At 36.7% G+C, this 18212-nt stretch overlaps 5 protein-coding genes and 1 long non-coding RNA gene across 7 annotated transcripts; 2 read left to right on the forward strand and 4 right to left on the reverse strand.

Annotated features, from left to right (window-relative positions):
* Window positions 1-346: 346 nt before the first annotated feature.
* On the reverse strand, window positions 347-3240 carry LOC118433959 (CBL-interacting protein kinase 4-like). Of its 2 annotated transcripts, XM_035846495.1 has the most exons (6): window positions 3059-3240; window positions 2624-2821; window positions 2241-2439; window positions 1860-1986; window positions 1635-1784; window positions 347-1551 (listed from the first exon to the last, which is right to left on the reverse strand). In XM_035846495.1, the coding sequence occupies exons 3-6, from the start codon at window positions 2346-2348 to the stop codon at window positions 479-481; spliced, it is 1458 nt and encodes a 485-aa protein (XP_035702388.1). In that variant the 5' UTR covers window positions 2349-2439; window positions 2624-2821; window positions 3059-3240; the 3' UTR covers window positions 347-478. The 2 variants fall into 2 exon arrangements, with proteins under 2 accessions (XP_035702388.1, XP_035702387.1); XM_035846494.1 differs by having other exon boundaries at window positions 2241-2821.
* A 739-nt stretch (window positions 3241-3979) lies between these two features.
* Window positions 3980-5302, reverse strand: LOC110847097 (brachyurin). The gene is made up of 3 exons (XM_022093955.2): window positions 5038-5302; window positions 4246-4969; window positions 3980-4183 (listed from the first exon to the last, which is right to left on the reverse strand). The coding sequence occupies exons 1-3, from the start codon at window positions 5257-5259 to the stop codon at window positions 4161-4163; spliced, it is 969 nt and encodes a 322-aa protein (XP_021949647.1). The 5' UTR covers window positions 5260-5302; the 3' UTR covers window positions 3980-4160.
* Window positions 5303-8181: 2879 nt separating this feature from the next.
* Window positions 8182-10224, reverse strand: LOC110850671 (proclotting enzyme). The gene is made up of 5 exons (XM_022098164.2): window positions 9698-10224; window positions 9376-9642; window positions 9174-9259; window positions 8386-9103; window positions 8182-8322 (listed from the first exon to the last, which is right to left on the reverse strand). The coding sequence occupies exons 1-5, from the start codon at window positions 9972-9974 to the stop codon at window positions 8300-8302; spliced, it is 1371 nt and encodes a 456-aa protein (XP_021953856.1). The 5' UTR covers window positions 9975-10224; the 3' UTR covers window positions 8182-8299.
* Window positions 10225-10569: 345 nt separating this feature from the next.
* On the forward strand, window positions 10570-12069 carry LOC118436227. The gene is made up of 2 exons (XR_004835290.1): window positions 10570-11049; window positions 11130-12069. It is a non-coding gene; the product is annotated as an uncharacterized LOC118436227 (long non-coding RNA).
* LOC110856810 (zinc finger protein 572) lies at window positions 11954-13641 on the reverse strand. The gene is made up of 4 exons (XM_022105370.2): window positions 13384-13641; window positions 13078-13312; window positions 12375-13002; window positions 11954-12280 (listed from the first exon to the last, which is right to left on the reverse strand). Exons 1-4 carry the CDS (start codon window positions 13491-13493, stop codon window positions 12087-12089), a joined length of 1167 nt encoding a protein of 388 aa, XP_021961062.1. The 5' UTR covers window positions 13494-13641; the 3' UTR covers window positions 11954-12086.
* A 3634-nt stretch (window positions 13642-17275) lies between these two features.
* On the forward strand, window positions 17276-18025 carry LOC110861952 (chondroitin proteoglycan-2). Its single transcript, XM_022111092.2, has 3 exons — window positions 17276-17436; window positions 17520-17683; window positions 17749-18025. The coding sequence occupies exons 1-3, from the start codon at window positions 17356-17358 to the stop codon at window positions 17969-17971; spliced, it is 468 nt and encodes a 155-aa protein (XP_021966784.1). The 5' UTR covers window positions 17276-17355; the 3' UTR covers window positions 17972-18025.
* Window positions 18026-18212: the final 187 nt, after the last annotated feature.

The following is an 18212-nucleotide window of genomic DNA, read 5'->3' on the forward strand; positions in this document are numbered from 1 at the left end:
TTTTGATTTTTTCGAAATCCCCGAAATTTTCGAAAATATTCAAAAAATTCAAAAAATTTAAATTCATGTCGGATACGATAAAACAACTATCTGGGATCAAAAAGGTGCAAAAATTATCAAATTATCATTAAAAATGGATTTTTGGTGAATTTTTTAATGCGACCAGTTTGGCATGGGATTTCTCTTTGAGTGGGTGTGGCGGGCGCAAATGGGGCCATGGAATGAAATCCTTCTTCACTTTTGCTAGACTCACCTAGTGCTACACCATATCCAAAGGGCATCGAAATCGGTGATTCTGTCGGTGAAGGGTTGTCCTCCTTAGCAAGACTTTATGTGTTGTAAATTATAAAAGGCTACATAATACATATGTACGTATGCAAATATAGATTATTTTTTAAGGAAAAGGAGTAATACACATTGTTGATAAATTTGCACGTTTTACGATTAAATTTTTTAAAAGAATTATTATGTATAATATTTATTGTAATAATTTGCACAACTTCTCAGAACAAACACGACTATCTGGGTTTGTTTTTAGCAACTGGTTAACAATATTTATCACTTTTTTAAACTTTCCTATACAACAATTATTCAAATAATTACGTCTCTCAATCCCACTTAAGTTTCTCAAATGTGAGAAAACTGCAAATCTGTCGAAATTGGTTCTTTCTCTGTGTAAGATTTCGACCTCGACCAACCCCAAGCTATACAAATCCGTCTTAACCGTATACTTTAATTGATTCCTGATTTCAGGACTTTGATAAAGATAAGTCCCAGCCACCCCAACATTTCCGTCCTCTCTGCTCATCACTGCTAACCCAAAGTCGCCAATTTTCCAGGTTAAATTCCCAGACGATTCTACCTTGCAAAATATATTTCCTGGTTTAATATCGCGATGAATGTAACCTTTCGTGTGGACGTAGTGAAGCCCAGTCGCAATTTGTTGAATAATACTGATCTCATCTCCTACTTCTTCAGAGTGCACTTGCAAATAACGTTTCAAAGTAGTGTGACACAGTTCCATTCTGATGAAGATGTGACTCAGGGGCGAATTTTGACTAGATGACATGGCATCATTGCAATGCTCGATAAGTTGGTGGATATATATTTCTAATCGAGACTTTGATAAGAGCATCTGACTGCAGTCTTCCGCTTCTGCCCAACAACCATAGTAGCGAACGACATGGTCACACGTTAGTTGATCCATGATTTGTATCTCGTTGAGAAGAATGGTCATATAGTTTTGCAGGTCAATTATACCACTGCTTTCAGCGGATAGGGACGTAGTTGTAGTACTTGAGAATGAAGAAGGACCACTGCAGCCCCCCAGAGTTTTTAGCATGTCGACACATTTGATAGCGTACTCGGTCGTGGGAACAATTGCGCTTTGATCTTCGACTTGGTATACTTTTCCGAAAAATCCTTCGCCCAGGAGGGAAAGACAAATTAAGGAAGGGTGAGTTCTCCAAGGAGATAGTAAAGGAATAATTGAGTGCGAGGGGTGGAGGAGGGGTTGCAATTCGTGAGAGATTGGATGTAGGGACGTGATATCTGTTATTGATCATGTACAAAGTTAATCTTTAAATTTATTAAATAAGTATCGTTCCGCACTTTATGCCAGTAAATATGTATACCCGATGATGACGTAATTGACGCCTTGTTCTTGCTCTTTTTTTGTCTAATGTAGACTGCAATACAGATTCCGAGAGCGGTGAAAGCAATGATGACAGTGACGAGGATGGCCCCCGTGGTAAGGTATAATGCAACCAGGTCATAATTTCGATCTTAGGTGCAATGGGAAATGTTTGAATTAGTGGACTAAAAAACTGACAAAGCATTTATTTAAAAAAGAACTTTACCATTTATTTTCATTTCTGTCCCGACACAATTTGAAGAGCTATTACTGACTGGAATACATTTCGCTTCTAGTTCACAGTATGTCTCATTTATTGAACAGTTTGTAACGGGTGTTGTTGTGGGTATTTCCTATTGTGTTAAAATTTGTTAGAAATATTATCATTGTGGATTGTGGATTATTTTGTCATTTTTACGCCGAGCCAAGACTTATGAATTGTTATACCTGTCTCGAATTCAATTTCAAAATTTTTGTTTAGTGCTTGCAGCATTGTAGTTAACTAAAAATTATGTAGATAAAATTCGATGCAGAATAATCTTATCGTTTAAGAAATATGGTCAAACTCTGGCTTGGCGTCTATGTACTAGAGGCTTTTTATACTTACGGGTGGTGCAGGCGATATTGTCACGTCCTCGTCACTCGGTTCAAAAGGAAGAAGTGGAATTACATAGATGTCTGTCGTAGCTGGAGTATCAATGGTTGATGTAGTCATTGTCCCTGAGGAACAGTTTAATTCGTCTTCACCATCCGAGCAATCATTTTCCCCGTCACATACCCATTGAATGGTGATACACCTTTTATTGCTACACACAAAAGTACTGGAATCACATTGTTTCGGACAAGCACTAATCGAAGACATTTGATCATCCCAACTCCTTCCATCACTCATTTTAAGAGAGCTAAGATCTTCATGATGGGGAGTTCCGGGTTCAATTTCCGCTGAATCACCCGCACAATTACGATGTTCCCAAATAATTATACAATTACCTAGCGTATTAATTGAAGAAACCTTGTCGCCATAAAAATCGTAGTTTACGCACTGTCCTCCCGTACCGATTGTAAATGTTTGGCAAGTTCCTCCACCAAATTGATAGCATTTATGGAATTTGTCTTCATAGAGGGTGAAATTAAAGGACATTGTTGGCAAAATTAATGTATTAGATGGTGTGATTGCGAGTCGTGTCCCTGGAATAAGCGTTCATGTGGAATAATTTAGTTCACAATATTGTTGTTAATTTCTAGAGCATGTCTTACTATTCTTACTATGAATTTAAAAAGGTTTAATTTATCTCAAAATAACGTGGCTATAAATACAAAAGTTTTTGATTGACGAAAAGTTGCTAACACAGCCTGCTAAAATTTTACTAATTAGGATATTACTTATTACACTAAATTTTCCAATATTCAATATTTAATTACTACCTTTATGTGTTTCTTAGGTTGATAAGTATATGCACAGTAATGTCCTGTTAATAATCTCCAATAATTTTGTAACCAGTTCAGTATTATCTAAATATGTACATATATACGTAGTTACATGTGTATGTATGTATACATACACTGTGTGTGTGCACGCATTTATGACAAATAAACCAAAACTTATCTTTGAAGTAATTTCTATTGGGCTCAAGTACTTTATACTGTCTGCGTAATTTACACTTTACTTTTATGTAAGTAAATCGGAAATTCAATATGCTTATACTGTATATGTTTTACCCAGTAACCGGATGCAAATTATACCACAGTCATCCCTCACATTACCATTTTGTCATATTATTGAGCTACGTATTTATTTGTCCATAGCTCTGCTTATACAATTTTCAATGAAGAGAAGAGTTCGTGGCAATTAATAACTAGATAGCTTTGTGAAGAGATTGGCAACCACAAATTAAAAATTTATGCCACAATATATGTCAGTGATTTGAAAACGCAGCACATGTATAATATATATGCATATATATGTATTAGCATGGCTGGATCTCATTTTAGAGAAATGCCGCTTGACGCTTAATAATTCACAAAATTTATCCAAGTCTCATTGAAATGATGGGAATTAACTTTAAACTGCGCTTTTAAATGCAGAAAATCATACAACCAATATCGGTTTCTTTCATTCGCAATTCTAGCAATGCATGATGAAAGTGAGATTTTTTTAATGCAACATTTCAATCAGACGTCGAGGTTTCCCGATGTTTTCATTTTCAAACACAGTATGCATATTCTATATTGCGCTGTTTTTTTTAATTTCTATCATTAAATATATGTATGTATGATTGTTTATTTGTTTAAGTATAGAATTGTATTCGCAGAGAATTGAAAGATGACAATATGCAAATATAATAATTATGCAGCATACAATTTTTTATTGAATTGTCTCAAACCAAGCATTCAAAATACAGGCTTGAATTGTATCGTAGTTTTATTATGCTTTGCTAGTACTATAAGTAATATAAAAACCGATATTTAAGGTTTACAACAAAAAATATATCAAGTTTCAGTTGTCAGTTTGACTAATCCATGCATTTTATGCTTGGCAGAATTGCTCTCCTGAAAGATAAAAACTTTTACTTGAAGTGTAAACATTTCTAAAATATTATCATGCAAATTACCAGTTGTAGAAACAATCCAATCCAAATAGCTTGCCACTCTAGTAAACACATTTGGCGAATTGCTATTGCATCCATTGATAACAGAGCTACTCACCCCCACGGTATAAGACCTCTCATTGGTTACAAGGTCAATACCGCCGCCAGAGTCCCCACTGCAGACAGATTTTCCAATTTCTCTCGTGCAAATCTTACTTTGAGGAAAGCTTGGTCCGAGAAAGCTTCTGCATACACTATTCGATACTACAGTCACATCAGCTTTCATCAACTTTGGTGAAGCGGGGCCTAATAAGTCGGTGGTGGATCCCCATCCCGACACTGTAACCCTGCGTCCCACGAGGTTTTGGCCGACTAAGGAGAAGGGTAAACAAACCGGCTGGATCGTTGGGGTGAATGTGATTGGCGTTTTGAGATGGACTAAGGCAATGTCGCCTCTCACGGTTTTATTGTCGTACGTGGGATGCCTAACGAATCTGTCCACCTCAATCACGACGTTCTCTGCTTCCGATGTAGTTGTAAAGTCCAAGTCGCCCACGTCGACGATAAGAGTGTCGGATGGGACGAGGGGGTCCATGCAGTGGGCCGCGGTCATCACCCAACTGGCCGAGATGATAGTACAAGTGCAAAAAGTCCTAGATACGTTCCCGTTGAAGATGCAACGCCATGGGAATTCGCCAAGTTTGGCCAGCGATCCACCCACAATTCGACTACTTTTTTGGGGAGATGACTAAAGAAAGTTGTTTTCACTTAACGATTTGAAAGCTATGAGAGATATACAAGTTTTGCTGGTCTTACCACCCCGCAGGAACAAGAAGGCTGAGTAGGAACTGGTTTTGGTGGTACGGTGGTACGACGACAGAGCCGGTGTGGGCGAGGGCCATTGCAGTGACGACCTTTTGGATAAAAGGATTTTTCGGAGGGCAAAGAATTGTTGGTTTGGGATGAAGCATTGTCGATGAGGGTCACTAAATATATTACGAGGACAATTTGGACCATGAGATTGTTTAATGTGACCATTTTGGTTGTGGTAAGGTAAGTGACAACTTATTTGGTGCGATTATCTGAGTTTATGCTACCGGGGGGTCCGTATTTATCCTGTTTATGTACCTATGTGTAAAATATACTTTCGGTTTAATGACCCCAGAATTATTAACTGTTCGAGACATAAAGGGCGGTCAGGTTTAGATAGAGACACGTATCACAGAGCAACGAATTACCATACGTACATACACGCAAATAGCGTAAAACATGCTCAACTTGGCATAATAAATCTTATGAATTGTGAAATAAATACGAAAAAATCTGGCATTTACGGAAGTTAACAATCATCACACCGTTATTTGCTTGCCTAATTAATCATACGTACATATGTAACATAATGCGTACTAAACAAACTCTACATGTGCTGAAAATAATAGTCGAAAACTGTTAAAAAGATTGCTCGTTCATGGAAGTTGATGGAAGTTCACGTTAAACGTTCATGTTATTCCCATGATTATGAATTAAATTATTTGCGTCATCTAGTCATATTTAACTACATAGTAATACTTGATTGATTATTACATGATATGATAAAGGAGCTTTCTTAAATATGGGATCATCACTCATTTTGTATTTACATACATGCATTCAGAGCCGTCGCGCGACATTGTACGGCCTGGATTTCTTGTGCTGTGTACGGCCTATGGTTTTATGGATTATTTTTTGTTTAATTAATCAATAATATTGGGGGAATATACCACAGTTAACGCTAAATTTGATATGTGTATCCAAGCGTTTTCTAAGGGCCAAGAAGAATATTTAAACCACGTTTACCGATTCTGTTGATAACCTATGCGTAGCTGAAAATAATTAGCTGTCTTAGCTTATTCTTCATGCTTATGGTTTCCTGATTAGAGCAGCACGGATTAAAAAAAACAATGAATTCTAGTAGTTGATTTGAAGCTTTTTAATTTCAAACCTTGCAAACTGCATGAAAATTTTGATAACCATTTTAAGTGTCCACAGGTTTCAAATCAGAAATAGAAACGACGGGCATCTCGCCCATATTAAACAAATTATGTAGGATCTCTTTATATGGAACAATTGCAATTTAAAATATTTAGAAAATGGCTAACACCATAATCTTAAGTACTATGTACGCCACCAGGTTTTTGCCCAACTTAATCTCATTCGACCGATTTGCAGATTGAAGTTCAAGGGCAATTTTTCACAGTTACTAAAACTTGTACTTGTAATCCGATGACGCCAGAAGTTTCGCTCCGATTTTGACGGAACCGCAATAATTATGTAGCATCAGATAATTGTATGTGTTTCAGGATTTTGCATAATGCTTAGTTTAAACGAAATTATGACGGAATCAGTGGGGGAGGATTTCGATTTTTATCGTGACATTTTTCTCACGACAGAGAAAAATACAGATTCCTCGCTTACGGATTCCATCATAATATCGTTTAACTGCGTGAGCATGAAATGTTTTTTATTTCAAATTGCTCGCACAAATTTTAAAAATTTTGAAAATTTTGACAAATGCAACAAACCAGAAATTTTGAAAATTTATGACAGAAACTTTTTGAAAAGATTTTTCATAAATTACTCAATGAAATTCTGTGCAAAAATGTTCTTATTCATATTTTAAATCGAGTCAAAATTGGAACAACGTTTTTTAAAAGCCTGATTTTTGCTGAAAATGTATTCAAACATTCTGTCATAACTGGAAACGCCCGAATTCAGGAAAATGCAGAAATAAACGGACCTGTATTCTTGCATTTTTGTATAAGTACAATTTCGAAAGTTTTTGCGAATTAGGTAAAATAGTTATAACTCAAAAAGTTTCATTATTCCAAAAATTTGTGATTTCAGATTTCTTAATCATAATTTTTAAAAAAATGAAGAATAAAAAAATCTTCAAATAATGACAGGATTTCAAATTCAAATTTAAAAATGCGTCCTTAATAATAAGTTATTTGTTGAATGTGGCGGATTTTTAGTACATAAATAATAAAGTTTTAGTTTCATGAAATCATCGGTCGAGTGAGATTTTGAGAAAAATCCAGGTGAGAAAATCCAGAAAAAACCAGCTCTCGTGGTTCTCTTTTAAACACAACTTTTGGCTACGTTAAACTTTCAAAAATTATCGCGAGGTCACATCTGAAATGTCGCCACCATTCAGTTTCAAAATTTATGTTTCTAAAATTGGTTAACGTTCCCCACATATGTTCGTATTACGCAACACCTATTTTTTCATTCTGAGGAATTTTAAATTCGGTGTCGTATTACGTATTTACACACTTGACTGAAAAAGTCCCTGGTAAAGTAACACTTCATACTCGTACCGACTTATTTGAGACAATGCTGGCAGAAAATCCACGAAACAAAATCTTACAGATTTTAAATACGACTGTTTTCAAGCTCAAACTAAAAAAAATAAATTTTCAAATTCTGAAAAATTCTGAAAAATTGTCATTTTATCTAGTGTATAGTTGATTCCCCTGGTATGGCCTATCGGCCGGTACGGCCTGGATTCGACTATCCAGTCGTCTCCACCGTCCGTACGGCTCTGCATGCATATGCACATTTCTATGTATGATTGATGACCTACCCAGCTTGATTAATTTAAGACTTGTTCCTTTAAGTAAAATTTACCTTTGAAATGCATTAACACGGACCGGAAAGCAGGCAAATTTTTTTCTAGAAATACCTACAAGGATGAAAATCCAATTTCGATCGGTCAATGCTACAAACTCGTTCCTTTAACACTACATTTAGAAACAAAGCAATCTTAAATTATCAGTCAGTGCAACTCAAAAATTAAAGTACTGTGTCCATTATTTACGTGGAATATTTTATTCGAGGTGTATGCCGCCGACGATGAAACAACTTTGGCGTGGTCATCATCATTGACAATTTTGACAAGAATAATGTTTTGAGTTATTCAAATTTTTATAACCAGACGAATAATTATGCAGGATACATTTTTAATTGAGTTTTTTTTACTATGAATTATGCATATTTAATTACAACCAAAATTATATTTAGTTTGACTCATCCATCCATTTCATGCCTGGCAGAATTGTTCCCCTGAAAAATAACGACTTTTACTTGAAAGTGAAAACATTTCTAAAATTTTATCACGAAAATTACCAGTTGTCGAAACAATCCAGTCCAAATAACTTGTCACCCTAGTAAACACATTTGGATAGTTTGTATTGCATCCTGCGCCAACAAAACTGGTCACCCCGACAGCATACGACCTCCCATTGTTTACGAGGTCCACACTGCCACCAGAGTCCCCACTGCAGGCAGATTTCCCAGTTTCGCCCGTACAAAGAATATTTTGTGGCAATCCAGGCCCAAAAACAGATCGACAAGTAGTGTCAGATAAAATAGTGACGTCCACCTTATTCAACTTTTGAGAGATTGGGCCTTGGAAAACGGTCGTACCCCAGCCGGATATCGTTGCTCTCCGTGAATCTAAACTTTGTCCCCTCAAAGGAAACGGGAGGCAGGCTGGTTGGACGGTTGGGGAGAAAGTGATCCTATCCTTGAGATGGATCAACGCTATATCATTAGATATTGTGGTCTTGTCCCAGCCCGGATGACCTATGACACGATCAGCTTGCACCAAATAGCTTGCCGTTTCAGAAGCTGTTCCCAGGTCGAGGTCGCCAACATCGACGTAAAGGATGTCGGTAGGTGTGACGATATCTGTGCAATGCGCGGCCGTCATGATCCAGCTGGCAGAAATGATGGTGCATGTGCAAAAGACTCCGTATCGTTGCATGTAAAGATTACAACGCCACGGAATTTCGCCCAGAGCTGCAGGTTGCCCACCAATTATCCTGGTATTACTGGTGGCAGACTAAAATTCCCATGATATTTTCATAGTTATGATATTTCATTTGAAAATGTATGCAGAGCTTTATTTGTACCGTTCCGCATGAGCATGTCGGTTGTGATTGCGTTGTTGGCAAGGGAGGTGCCAGTGTGGTGGTTGGTATGATGGTATTGTTTGCTCCTAATCAATAAACAGTATACAAACTAATTAATTTAAAATTGATTCAAATTATCTATTTATTTCAAGAACTAAAAATATTAGTCTTATGAGACAAGTGAATTAAATGTGTTCTCAACCTTGACACGACGTCGTCATCTTGTACATGCAGAGTGGTCGCATGACCAAAGTTTCGCAAAAGTGCTGACCCCATCCACCTTTATACCAGCCAAGGTTGACATGGAGGCAATTTGCAGTATTTGCTGTTGTGGATGGCTCTCCACCAATCCAATATTGCGGTCCTGTGGCAGTGTTTCCAGGCGTGGGGACAATCTTGCTATCCTCCAGCCAACGCCATGTCGTTCCGTCGCCAAGTTTGTTCCCAGAGAGCCAGAAGAAGCCCCATTCTGCAGTGTTGACAAATTTTATTAGATATGTTTTTACAATGTATTTTCTATGTACCGTTAGCTCGGACAGAATCCTTGGCCCAGTTGGTGATGACAAGTTGGTCAGCCGCACTTTCCACGGAGGCGAGTTGAAGACCATAGCTCTTGCAGAAATTCACTGCCGATGCCCAATTCATTTGCGTGTTTTGGGCAAAGTATTGCTTCGCGTAGAAGGGCCCGTCCGAGGAGCCGATAAGTGTTAGCGTGGCCCACGGATTTTGGCCTGAAACATGACTGAAGCATGTTATTAATGAGAGGACAAGAAAGATACGAATACAGTTTAAATTCCCCATGTTTGGTTTGGAGAAAGAATCAAATTTTGGACGGGCTGCAGCAGACCAGAGATCGGTATCTATGTATTTATACAATTCTTAATGTATATAAATATCTGTACGTACAATGAATGTCATAGTAGTTGGAGGTCACCAAGGTTATGCGTCATTTTCCTTTTTTATTGTGACAAATTTACATGAGAAATCAAATAAATATGAAAGATCACACAACCGAAAATAGTGTTTAGCGAACTTTAAGTTTGAATGCATTATTCTCAATCCATGATTTATTGATTTATGATGCTAGGAATGCATTACACCCTAGGAATTTAACAATAATTTCTCAATTACAAAGACAAATTTCATTCAATAAAACTAAAAATTTGTTCAAATTGAAGTTTTATAGTTACGCAATCTGAAAAATATTTATCTATTTTTTCCATTTACACCAGATGTTACATTCTCTCATGCATGCAGATAAAATTCATAGATTTGCAAATATTTTGACGTAAATGTGTATCTCCGCACTTATGCAATGACACTTAATATGCCAAAATGAATAGCAAATATGCATCCCTATTGAAGATTTCTCTGTAATCGTCTAATCGTGTCACATCAGAACGTGCTAAATAAAGTATGGATTGATCCGGTTCCTTTCTCATGTAGATGTGCGTATGCGAAACCACAACAGCCTACGTGATAAGGTTCATGTAATGTGTAACGGAGTATTTGGCTTCCACATATGTGTACCTATTTACTTTCACTTTTACTTCCACCGAGCATGGTTTTATCACCCGGAAAGCCAAAAGCCACCTGAGTTTGCGCTATTAAAAACTTATCTCGCCACTTCACTTCCTGATTGATCTCGTTAAACGAGAGTACTTTACTTGTTCAACAACTACTAGTTGAACACCTCGGCTGACATGTGGAAAGCTGGAACTTTCTCCAAATCAATAAACTCTGGACTCGCATAAGTAAATATGCATGTTGACTTAACACCTCATTTTCATTCGAGCAGGGGTATATATCTGGAGAAGGAGGATTAACAATGCTAATTTAGCATTGCTTGACTGAATTAAATTTAACTGTCACCAAGGTAATCCAAATTCACTGTTAAATTTAGATATAAATTAAGAGAAATCTGAACCAACTTTCTCCATTTCACTTTGCCCCAAGGTGATCAATCATGGAACATCTTGGGATAGAAGGGACGCCTAAATGTATCGCAAACACGGCCTACATCGCCACCGCGATCACCAGCCTATTCATGGGTGCATCTTTTTGGGACGAGGTCTACTGTCCCTACCAAAACGTGGCCCTTCTCCTGCTCACATTTGGCCTCGGAGCAGTCCTGATTCCGCCGGTTTTGTGGATCTTCCAATTTTGGAAGGAGGTGGGGGACGACTACGAGACGCGGACCTGGTTCCACCTGTCCGACGTCTCTCTCATCCTCCTCGTGACCGCAGCCATTTCATCGTTCGTCGGCTGGTTGACGCTGTCATCACTTCGGATTTACGGGCTTTGGATGAAGGTGCAGTTCGTGCATGTGGGGGAAAACTCGTATTGTGACCCCGCTCTGTTTTGGTATGCGTTTAGCGTAAATTCGGTTATCCTTGCCGGATATTTTATGGGGGTGGTGGTCAGCGTGGTGAACTACAAATGGTGGTTGAATTAAAAGCTGCAGTAACTAATATATGCAGTCAATCAAGTGATTGGATAGATTCTAGAACTAGTCAATTCGAAAAAAATTGTTTCGAGGTTACAAAGTTGGTCAAACTTTTAGGAAATTTACAGGGTTTCGTCGGATTAAAATACCGTCTTCGCGATTATATTGCCCAAGTTGTATTAGGGACGCACAAATCAAAATGGATACGCTTCCTGTCAACATATGTATGTAATACTGTCTATGTACATACATAAATACGTACGTACTTTGGTATTTGAGAACAATTTAATTCTTTACATTTATACTGTAAACAAAGCAAAACAATTGTAGAATCTCATCCTAGAAGGTTAAGCGTTTATTAAATACTTCATAATCTTTATCATTATTAACAATTTATTGTGATGAATAATGTCAGTATCCTGTAACATAATAAATCTTTTTTATGTATGATGTTCTATTTTGTACGATTAAACGTTGATGTAATTCTTATTGTGAATTTCGACGGCGAGGTTGGCCCTCAAATGAGATTTCTTGTGGATAGCCAAGTGGTCCGAGCGTTTAAAGGAGGAGTCGCACTCGGTACACTGATAAGGACGCTCGCCTGTGTGTTTCCTCAAGTGCCTGGTTAACTCATCAGATCTCGCAAATTTCCAGCAACATTCTGTAATGGGATACGTAATGTGCAAAATTATTAGTAATTACATATGTATAACGTGTCGTATAACGAAATCTGAAAATTCATTAGTTCGCTTTACCTGGCCATGTGCAAACGTAGGGCTTCTCGCCGGTGTGAGTTCGAATATGAGCCACCAAATGGGACGACTTTTTATAATCTCTCCCACAATTTTCATACGGACAAACGTGCTTCCTCAAGCTCACGTTTGGTTTACTTACTTCCACGAATTCTAAATTGTTCGCTCTTTCATACTGCTTTCTCTTCTCTATCATGAAACTGGAGCTATGCTTTTTCCTAAAGTTTGAGAAAATTTCCCCAATTTTAATCTTCGGGGGTAGGCTCGCTCTCTGTTCACTTGTAGGTTTGGTGGTGGTAATTTTGAGGTTTGAGGTAGGTTCTTCCGCTTCTCGGAAAGGTTGCGGTGTCAAGGGTAGCGGGAGGCTGGCATCGCCATCGTCACTTGGCAGGTAGTAACTTTCGTCTGCGTATTCCTCCTCCTCAATCTTAAGAATGTCACAATCTTCGTTGCTGTATTCGAGCGGGTCAGCAGGGGTGGGAGGAGAACTGTTGTAATATTCCAACTCTGGCGGCTCGGCGTCAAATGGTCCGGTGCAGGTGTAAATTCCGTGCTCAAAGTTTAAGTGATGAGTGGAGAAAGTTTTTAGAGTACCGTCGTCGTGGTCTACGTTGTACGATTTGTATGATTCCTGACAAATTGCATATATAAACAGTAAGAGAAAATGACTTTGAATAATAATAGTATTGTTGTTAATTAAATTTACATAAAACTCGTCATCATCGTCATCTTCAGAATTTTGAGTTTCATCTTCGCCAATAATTTGTGGAGAGTCGATTATTGGTTCACCTTCTGGAAATAAATGGGATGGATAAGAGGAAGCGTCCTCATCATCATCCATAATGTCCTCCACTTCAGCGTGGTTTAAATTCAATTTGTACAAGCTGACTTTGAAATTTTGATACAGCTGGACGACAGACCATTCTGTATTGTTTTGTTTCCTGTATGCATAAAATAATTGTTTTGTCACAATCAAATCTCAATAAATCACTAATTATATATCAAATAATACCTTTTCTGCACCCTAATTTTGTGCTTGTTTAAGAGGTGTTTGCAAATCTTAGGTTTTGATGGGAGAAGAAAGCTGCAAGTGTTGCACTTGTACCATGGAGATAATTGCATGGTTACGCTAGCATTTCTCGCAACAAAGTTAATCTAACTTGTGTATGTGGTGCAGATTTAATATATTATTTACATGCGTGATTTAAAATCACTGATTTTACAATCGGACAAGATTATAAAACCTGGAAGTGGAGAGCAATCTTCCTATGATCAGGGCTGTTTTGGAGAAATATGAACAAGTGAATACATGTGTAGGGATGGGTTTTGTTTTGGTTGCCGGAACCACTCGGCATTTGTACGATATCGTAAAAAGGAAACGGAGAAGAAACCAAAAGAAGAGAGGAGAAGCTGAACAAAGCCAAATGCATTGCAAGCAAGGCGTGGTTCGTTAAATTGTACGTTGAAGGATGTACGCTGGCCTTGCGTGAAAAAGGAGTTGGCTCGATTTGTGGTATGTATGAGAAATATGTAAGCTATGAAAATTAAGCCTCGAGTAAATAATCTGGTATTTTTTACTTGGAAAGTTTGCCTTATCTATTTCTTAGATTACGAGGACTAATTTAATATAGTTTTATAGTCATGGACTTTTCAGAAGAAGAAGAAGAAGTACGTTTTGGAATAAAATTACATTGGTGGATTCACTTACTGTAATTTATGGTATATGCAAATCAGGCTGGAACGTGCATGAGACGATAGAAAACTATTGTTCGAGTCTACCCATATTTAAACAATTATCTATGAAATGAATCATTGCAACATAGCTTTTGTTGTATGATTCTATACAACTTTGTTCCCATGATGTTATCTTATTTATTGTCCACAAACAAGCAAGTTCCCACGTTTGATTACACGCTAACCTAATGTAAACATGGTTGTGATTTAGCAAATATAAATTTATTTTTTCAAAGAAATTCCCAATTAACTCTTCAGTCTTTCATACAGACTCGTGTCAACTTGAGCATAAATTTATTTATTTACCGCATTTTGCCAATGGAAATTTTAAAATATATCATGGAACGTGCTATCAGTTTGAAATTATTCTCGATTATTGTACTCTTAATATGTCACGAAGTTCGTTTCGTGTCATTAATTGAAATTGAGGAAGAGCTGCGACTAACTGGAGAGGAAAACAGGAAACTGGAAATGGCATGCAGACAAATAATCAATATTATTCTCGAGGCATAAATTCTGATCCAATTTAATATAAAACTTCTAATATTGGTTTTCTAGCTGAAAATGAGAGTTGGGCATACTCCGACGCACAAATGGCTTAAAACCGACCTCGCCCTACTTCGGTGGCTGCGAGGTTAGCAATTAAATTAAACCTATTTACAATTTAATGCACAACATCCAAGTGATACTTAAATATATTTATCATACTATTCTTAGCTAGCAAATTGAATGTAGGAGCTGCAGAGACCGCTTTCAATGAAGTAATTCACATTTAATGCTATAAATATTTAATATCCATACTAACACGTATTTTATATGTACTTACATATTTTTTAGAACATTAAATGGAGGACGGATAATGATATGGATTCAATCTTACAAGAAGATTGGTCGTACTGGATACGGGAATATTATTTCGATTGTAGTGCTACCGACTATGATGGAAGACCAGGTGTAAAATTCGTAAATTTCTACTAAAGCTTTACATGGATAATTTAAGCTTATTACATCATTTCCCACAATTATCACAGTTTGTACTGGAGATATTTCTGAGTGGGATTTACGTCAAGCGATCGTATCAGGAAAGGGAGACAAGTTGTTGAGGTACATGATAAAAACCGTGGAGGAGCATCCACCCGTGTGCGAACATCTCAAGAGATGGGGTTAAACGTGACCCAATGGGTCACAATTCTGAACATGAATAATTTTAACCTCGTACAACATGGATGTGTCCAATGTGAGCATTACATATAAAAATTGTGCGAGGAACAATCAAAAATTTGCGTATTTTATTTATTCGCCTTATTTGGCAGGTGTTTCTTTATTCGTGAGATTTCTTACCGCCCATGAAACTTATTATCCGTACGGGACGCATAAAGTTATAATAATCAATGGTATGTTATGGATTTTTATTGAATGCACATTTAAGACAAATTATGTAAAAAATTTTATTCCCTAGCTGCGGGCGTATTCCACGTCGTCCTTAATATTGTTAGACCTGTATTGAGCAAACCCATGCAGGAATCGCTTTATGTTTTTGGAACAGACAAGGCAGAATGGAGGAAGGAATTGCTTTCCATGGTTCCAGAAAATGAATTGGCACCCCACTTTGGAGGAACAAAAATAATTTGATGCAATGTGAATATTAACGTATTCGCAGGAAATACTAAATTTTGTTATCTTCTAAAATAGAGGTTGTTATGATGATATTCTTCCTTCGTATCTTTAGTATTCTTTGTATGGTTCCGAACAGATATCTGGTGGTAACTTGATTAACATTGAATCTGATATCTGATCTGGTCAATGTTAATCAAGTTACCACCAGATATCTGTTCGGAACCATAATTCTTTGTATCATACAATAAGTTACGACGGTTACTAGAATTTGTTAGCGTCGTAAGATTTTGTCATTCAAAATAAGGGTACTAAATATACAATTTTTATGAAGCTTGGTTTTTCTTCGTAAACTATATATTGAGGATACGAAGACAATTATGAATACCTTAAGTATATACATATAAGATTCAAGTAATTTACATGTCTTGAGCAAAATTTGATTTGGCAGATCGCAGTGGTTTATTGTCTACCCATTTCTCATCTCATTCTCACTTTTCGTATGATTTTGATGAAATTAGCCCTAAGATATTAGGGCTAACTATGATTATCCATTCAGCCAATTATTTGACTTGTATTACAATCACTACGGAAAATTTTACTGTTGGAGAGTATAAAAACATGAGGACCAATATTAGAAATATTCAACAATAAAAATTTCATATTTTTAAAAAACGTATTAAACCTAAACTAACAAGATCGAATCAAAACCAGAATAGTCGTTCATATTTAAATCCACCGTCATTGAAAATGACCACCCAATAAGTTACTAAGTTACCAATCCTGAAATATTTACTAGTGAATAAAGGCTAACGTAATTTGAAAAATGAAAGATCTAGGGTTAGGTTCGGAATGGGTTTGGTATTCCGTAATTTTTCGTGTTCGGAAATTTCATATGGAAATTTTCGTATAAAATCTTTACTAGAAAATTATGTATACCAATCACTAGAGAAGAAATTTATTTCTTTTAATTTGTCTTAACTAAACTACCTGGGTTTGATTTACTTATGTGCATATAATAACAATTATTTTTTGTTTCATACCTACGTATTATGGAGAAATGACTGGTATTCCCAATGTAGATAAAAAGTATTTTCTAAATATACAGTTGTTAGATGCGCAAATACCCTGTCGAGAGTTATTGACGTCAGTCATCAATCGCCAACATTCATAAGTTAATCTAATCCTTAACGGTAATTTTCATCACTTATGTAAAATACTTATATATCGTCAGCAGATTACAAAGACAATCAATATAATTCAAGCAGGGCAAATTTATTATGCAATGTCGTCCTTTGGTAAATTTTGCGGATAGTTTTAAATTTTGCATATGCATCTTTTTCAGTGAAAACCTCAAATTATCAATTGAACCCTATGATACTTACATATGTACATGTTATCAAAATTACATACGTTAGCGTATTAAGGGCAGGAAATCAGTTGACGCACAAGAAATCGATAACAACATTATCGCACCTGGTAACAAATTGTATAAGTGGATTATTGACTGGTTGTGCGCAATATTGCGACACTATATAAATTGGAACATGGCCAGCAATTAAAATCATTCAAGTATTTCAACCATCAAATAGATTCATTCAATTAGTAAATTATATTTCCTACAAAAGCTTAGAAAATGCAAGGGCTCCAAGTTCTCGGATATTTTGCCATAATTGGCGCTGTAGTTTCTACCTCAAGTATTCACTCGGCACTAAATGTAAGTACACATAGTTGACAGGCTAACATTCCAAATAAATCAATAATGTAAATCAAATAAAACTTATGTATAAATTGTTCCAGTCTTCCAAGGGACAAGAACCAATTGGACCCATCGACTGGAACTGTACCGGAAATGGGGTGTTTCCAAAGCCGGATAACTGTTCTCACTATGTGGAATGCTGGATGAACAATGCCATACTTTGGCGTTGTACAGACACAATGTTGTTTGATTTGACCTATATGGGGTAAGTTGACACCGAGTATACGTAATACTGCAACTGTCTAAAAGGAATTAATCTTGTAATGATAGATGCAACTGGCCTCAATATGTAAACTGCGGGAACAGACCTGGAGGACCATTTAGGTGTCCAACCCCCGACGGGTACTTTCCAGATCCAGAGTCCTGCTTATCCTTCTACGTCTGTGAGCGTAGCATTGCGTACAAAAATTATTGTCAGCCTGGCTTATGGTATAATCCTAATACGAGAGCTTGTGACTATCCAGGTGATTTCTGTAGCATTGGAAATCACTAAAGATAAGTATATTAGATTAGTACGAAAATAAATTTATTCGAATTTAATGTATAATTATTTGAAAAATATTATTGAAGGGCATATTGCACAATTTCCGATTTTCCACATCCTCTAAATTTTGTGCTCTCATTTTTGGATGAATGCAAATAATTAATTTGGTTTTCTATTTCATGCAGTTGATCAAATTTTCTACGAAGCATACTTATTATCCAGCAACATTTTGTTGGAAGGTATAAAAGCG

This window comes from Folsomia candida, unplaced genomic scaffold (genome assembly GCF_002217175.1).
Source record: "Folsomia candida strain VU population unplaced genomic scaffold, ASM221717v1 Fcan01_Sc001, whole genome shotgun sequence".
In the NCBI taxonomy this organism is placed as follows: domain Eukaryota; kingdom Metazoa; phylum Arthropoda; class Collembola; order Entomobryomorpha; family Isotomidae; genus Folsomia; species Folsomia candida.

Excerpts from the sequence above, each read along its gene's own strand:
- LOC118433959 (XM_035846494.1), bottom strand. The coding sequence starts at position 2,774 with ATGTCCTTTAATTTCACCCTCTATGAAGACAAATTCCATAAATGCTAT. Across the intron at positions 1,987-2,240 it reads CAATATCGCCTGCACCACCC|GAAATACCCACAACAACACC; the intron begins GTAAGTATAAAA and ends TTAACACAATAG. Across the intron at positions 1,552-1,634 it reads GTCAATTACGTCATCATCGG|ATATCACGTCCCTACATCCA; the intron begins GTATACATATTT and ends GATCAATAACAG.
- LOC110847097 (XM_022093955.2), bottom strand. The coding sequence starts at position 5,259 with ATGGTCACATTAAACAATCTCATGGTCCAAATTGTCCTCGTAATATAT. Across the intron at positions 4,970-5,037 it reads CTTCTTGTTCCTGCGGGGTG|TCATCTCCCCAAAAAAGTAG; the intron begins GTAAGACCAGCA and ends AACTTTCTTTAG. Across the intron at positions 4,184-4,245 it reads TTGGATTGTTTCTACAACTG|GAGAGCAATTCTGCCAAGCA; the intron begins GTAATTTGCATG and ends TTTATCTTTCAG.
- LOC110850671 (XM_022098164.2), bottom strand. The coding sequence starts at position 9,974 with ATGGGGAATTTAAACTGTATTCGTATCTTTCTTGTCCTCTCATTAATA. Across the intron at positions 9,260-9,375 it reads GATGACGACGTCGTGTCAAG|GAGCAAACAATACCATCATA; the intron begins GTTGAGAACACA and ends TTTATTGATTAG. Across the intron at positions 9,104-9,173 it reads CGACATGCTCATGCGGAACG|TCTGCCACCAGTAATACCAG; the intron begins GTACAAATAAAG and ends TGGGAATTTTAG.
- LOC110856810 (XM_022105370.2), bottom strand. The coding sequence starts at position 13,493 with ATGCAATTATCTCCATGGTACAAGTGCAACACTTGCAGCTTTCTTCTC. Across the intron at positions 13,003-13,077 it reads ACGATGATGACGAGTTTTAT|GAATCATACAAATCGTACAA; the intron begins GTAAATTTAATT and ends GCAATTTGTCAG. Across the intron at positions 12,281-12,374 it reads CTACGTTTGCACATGGCCAG|AATGTTGCTGGAAATTTGCG; the intron begins GTAAAGCGAACT and ends ATCCCATTACAG.
- LOC110861952 (XM_022111092.2), top strand. The coding sequence starts at position 17,356 with ATGCAAGGGCTCCAAGTTCTCGGATATTTTGCCATAATTGGCGCTGTA. Across the intron at positions 17,437-17,519 it reads GTATTCACTCGGCACTAAAT|TCTTCCAAGGGACAAGAACC; the intron begins GTAAGTACACAT and ends AAATTGTTCCAG. Across the intron at positions 17,684-17,748 it reads TTTGATTTGACCTATATGGG|ATGCAACTGGCCTCAATATG; the intron begins GTAAGTTGACAC and ends TTGTAATGATAG.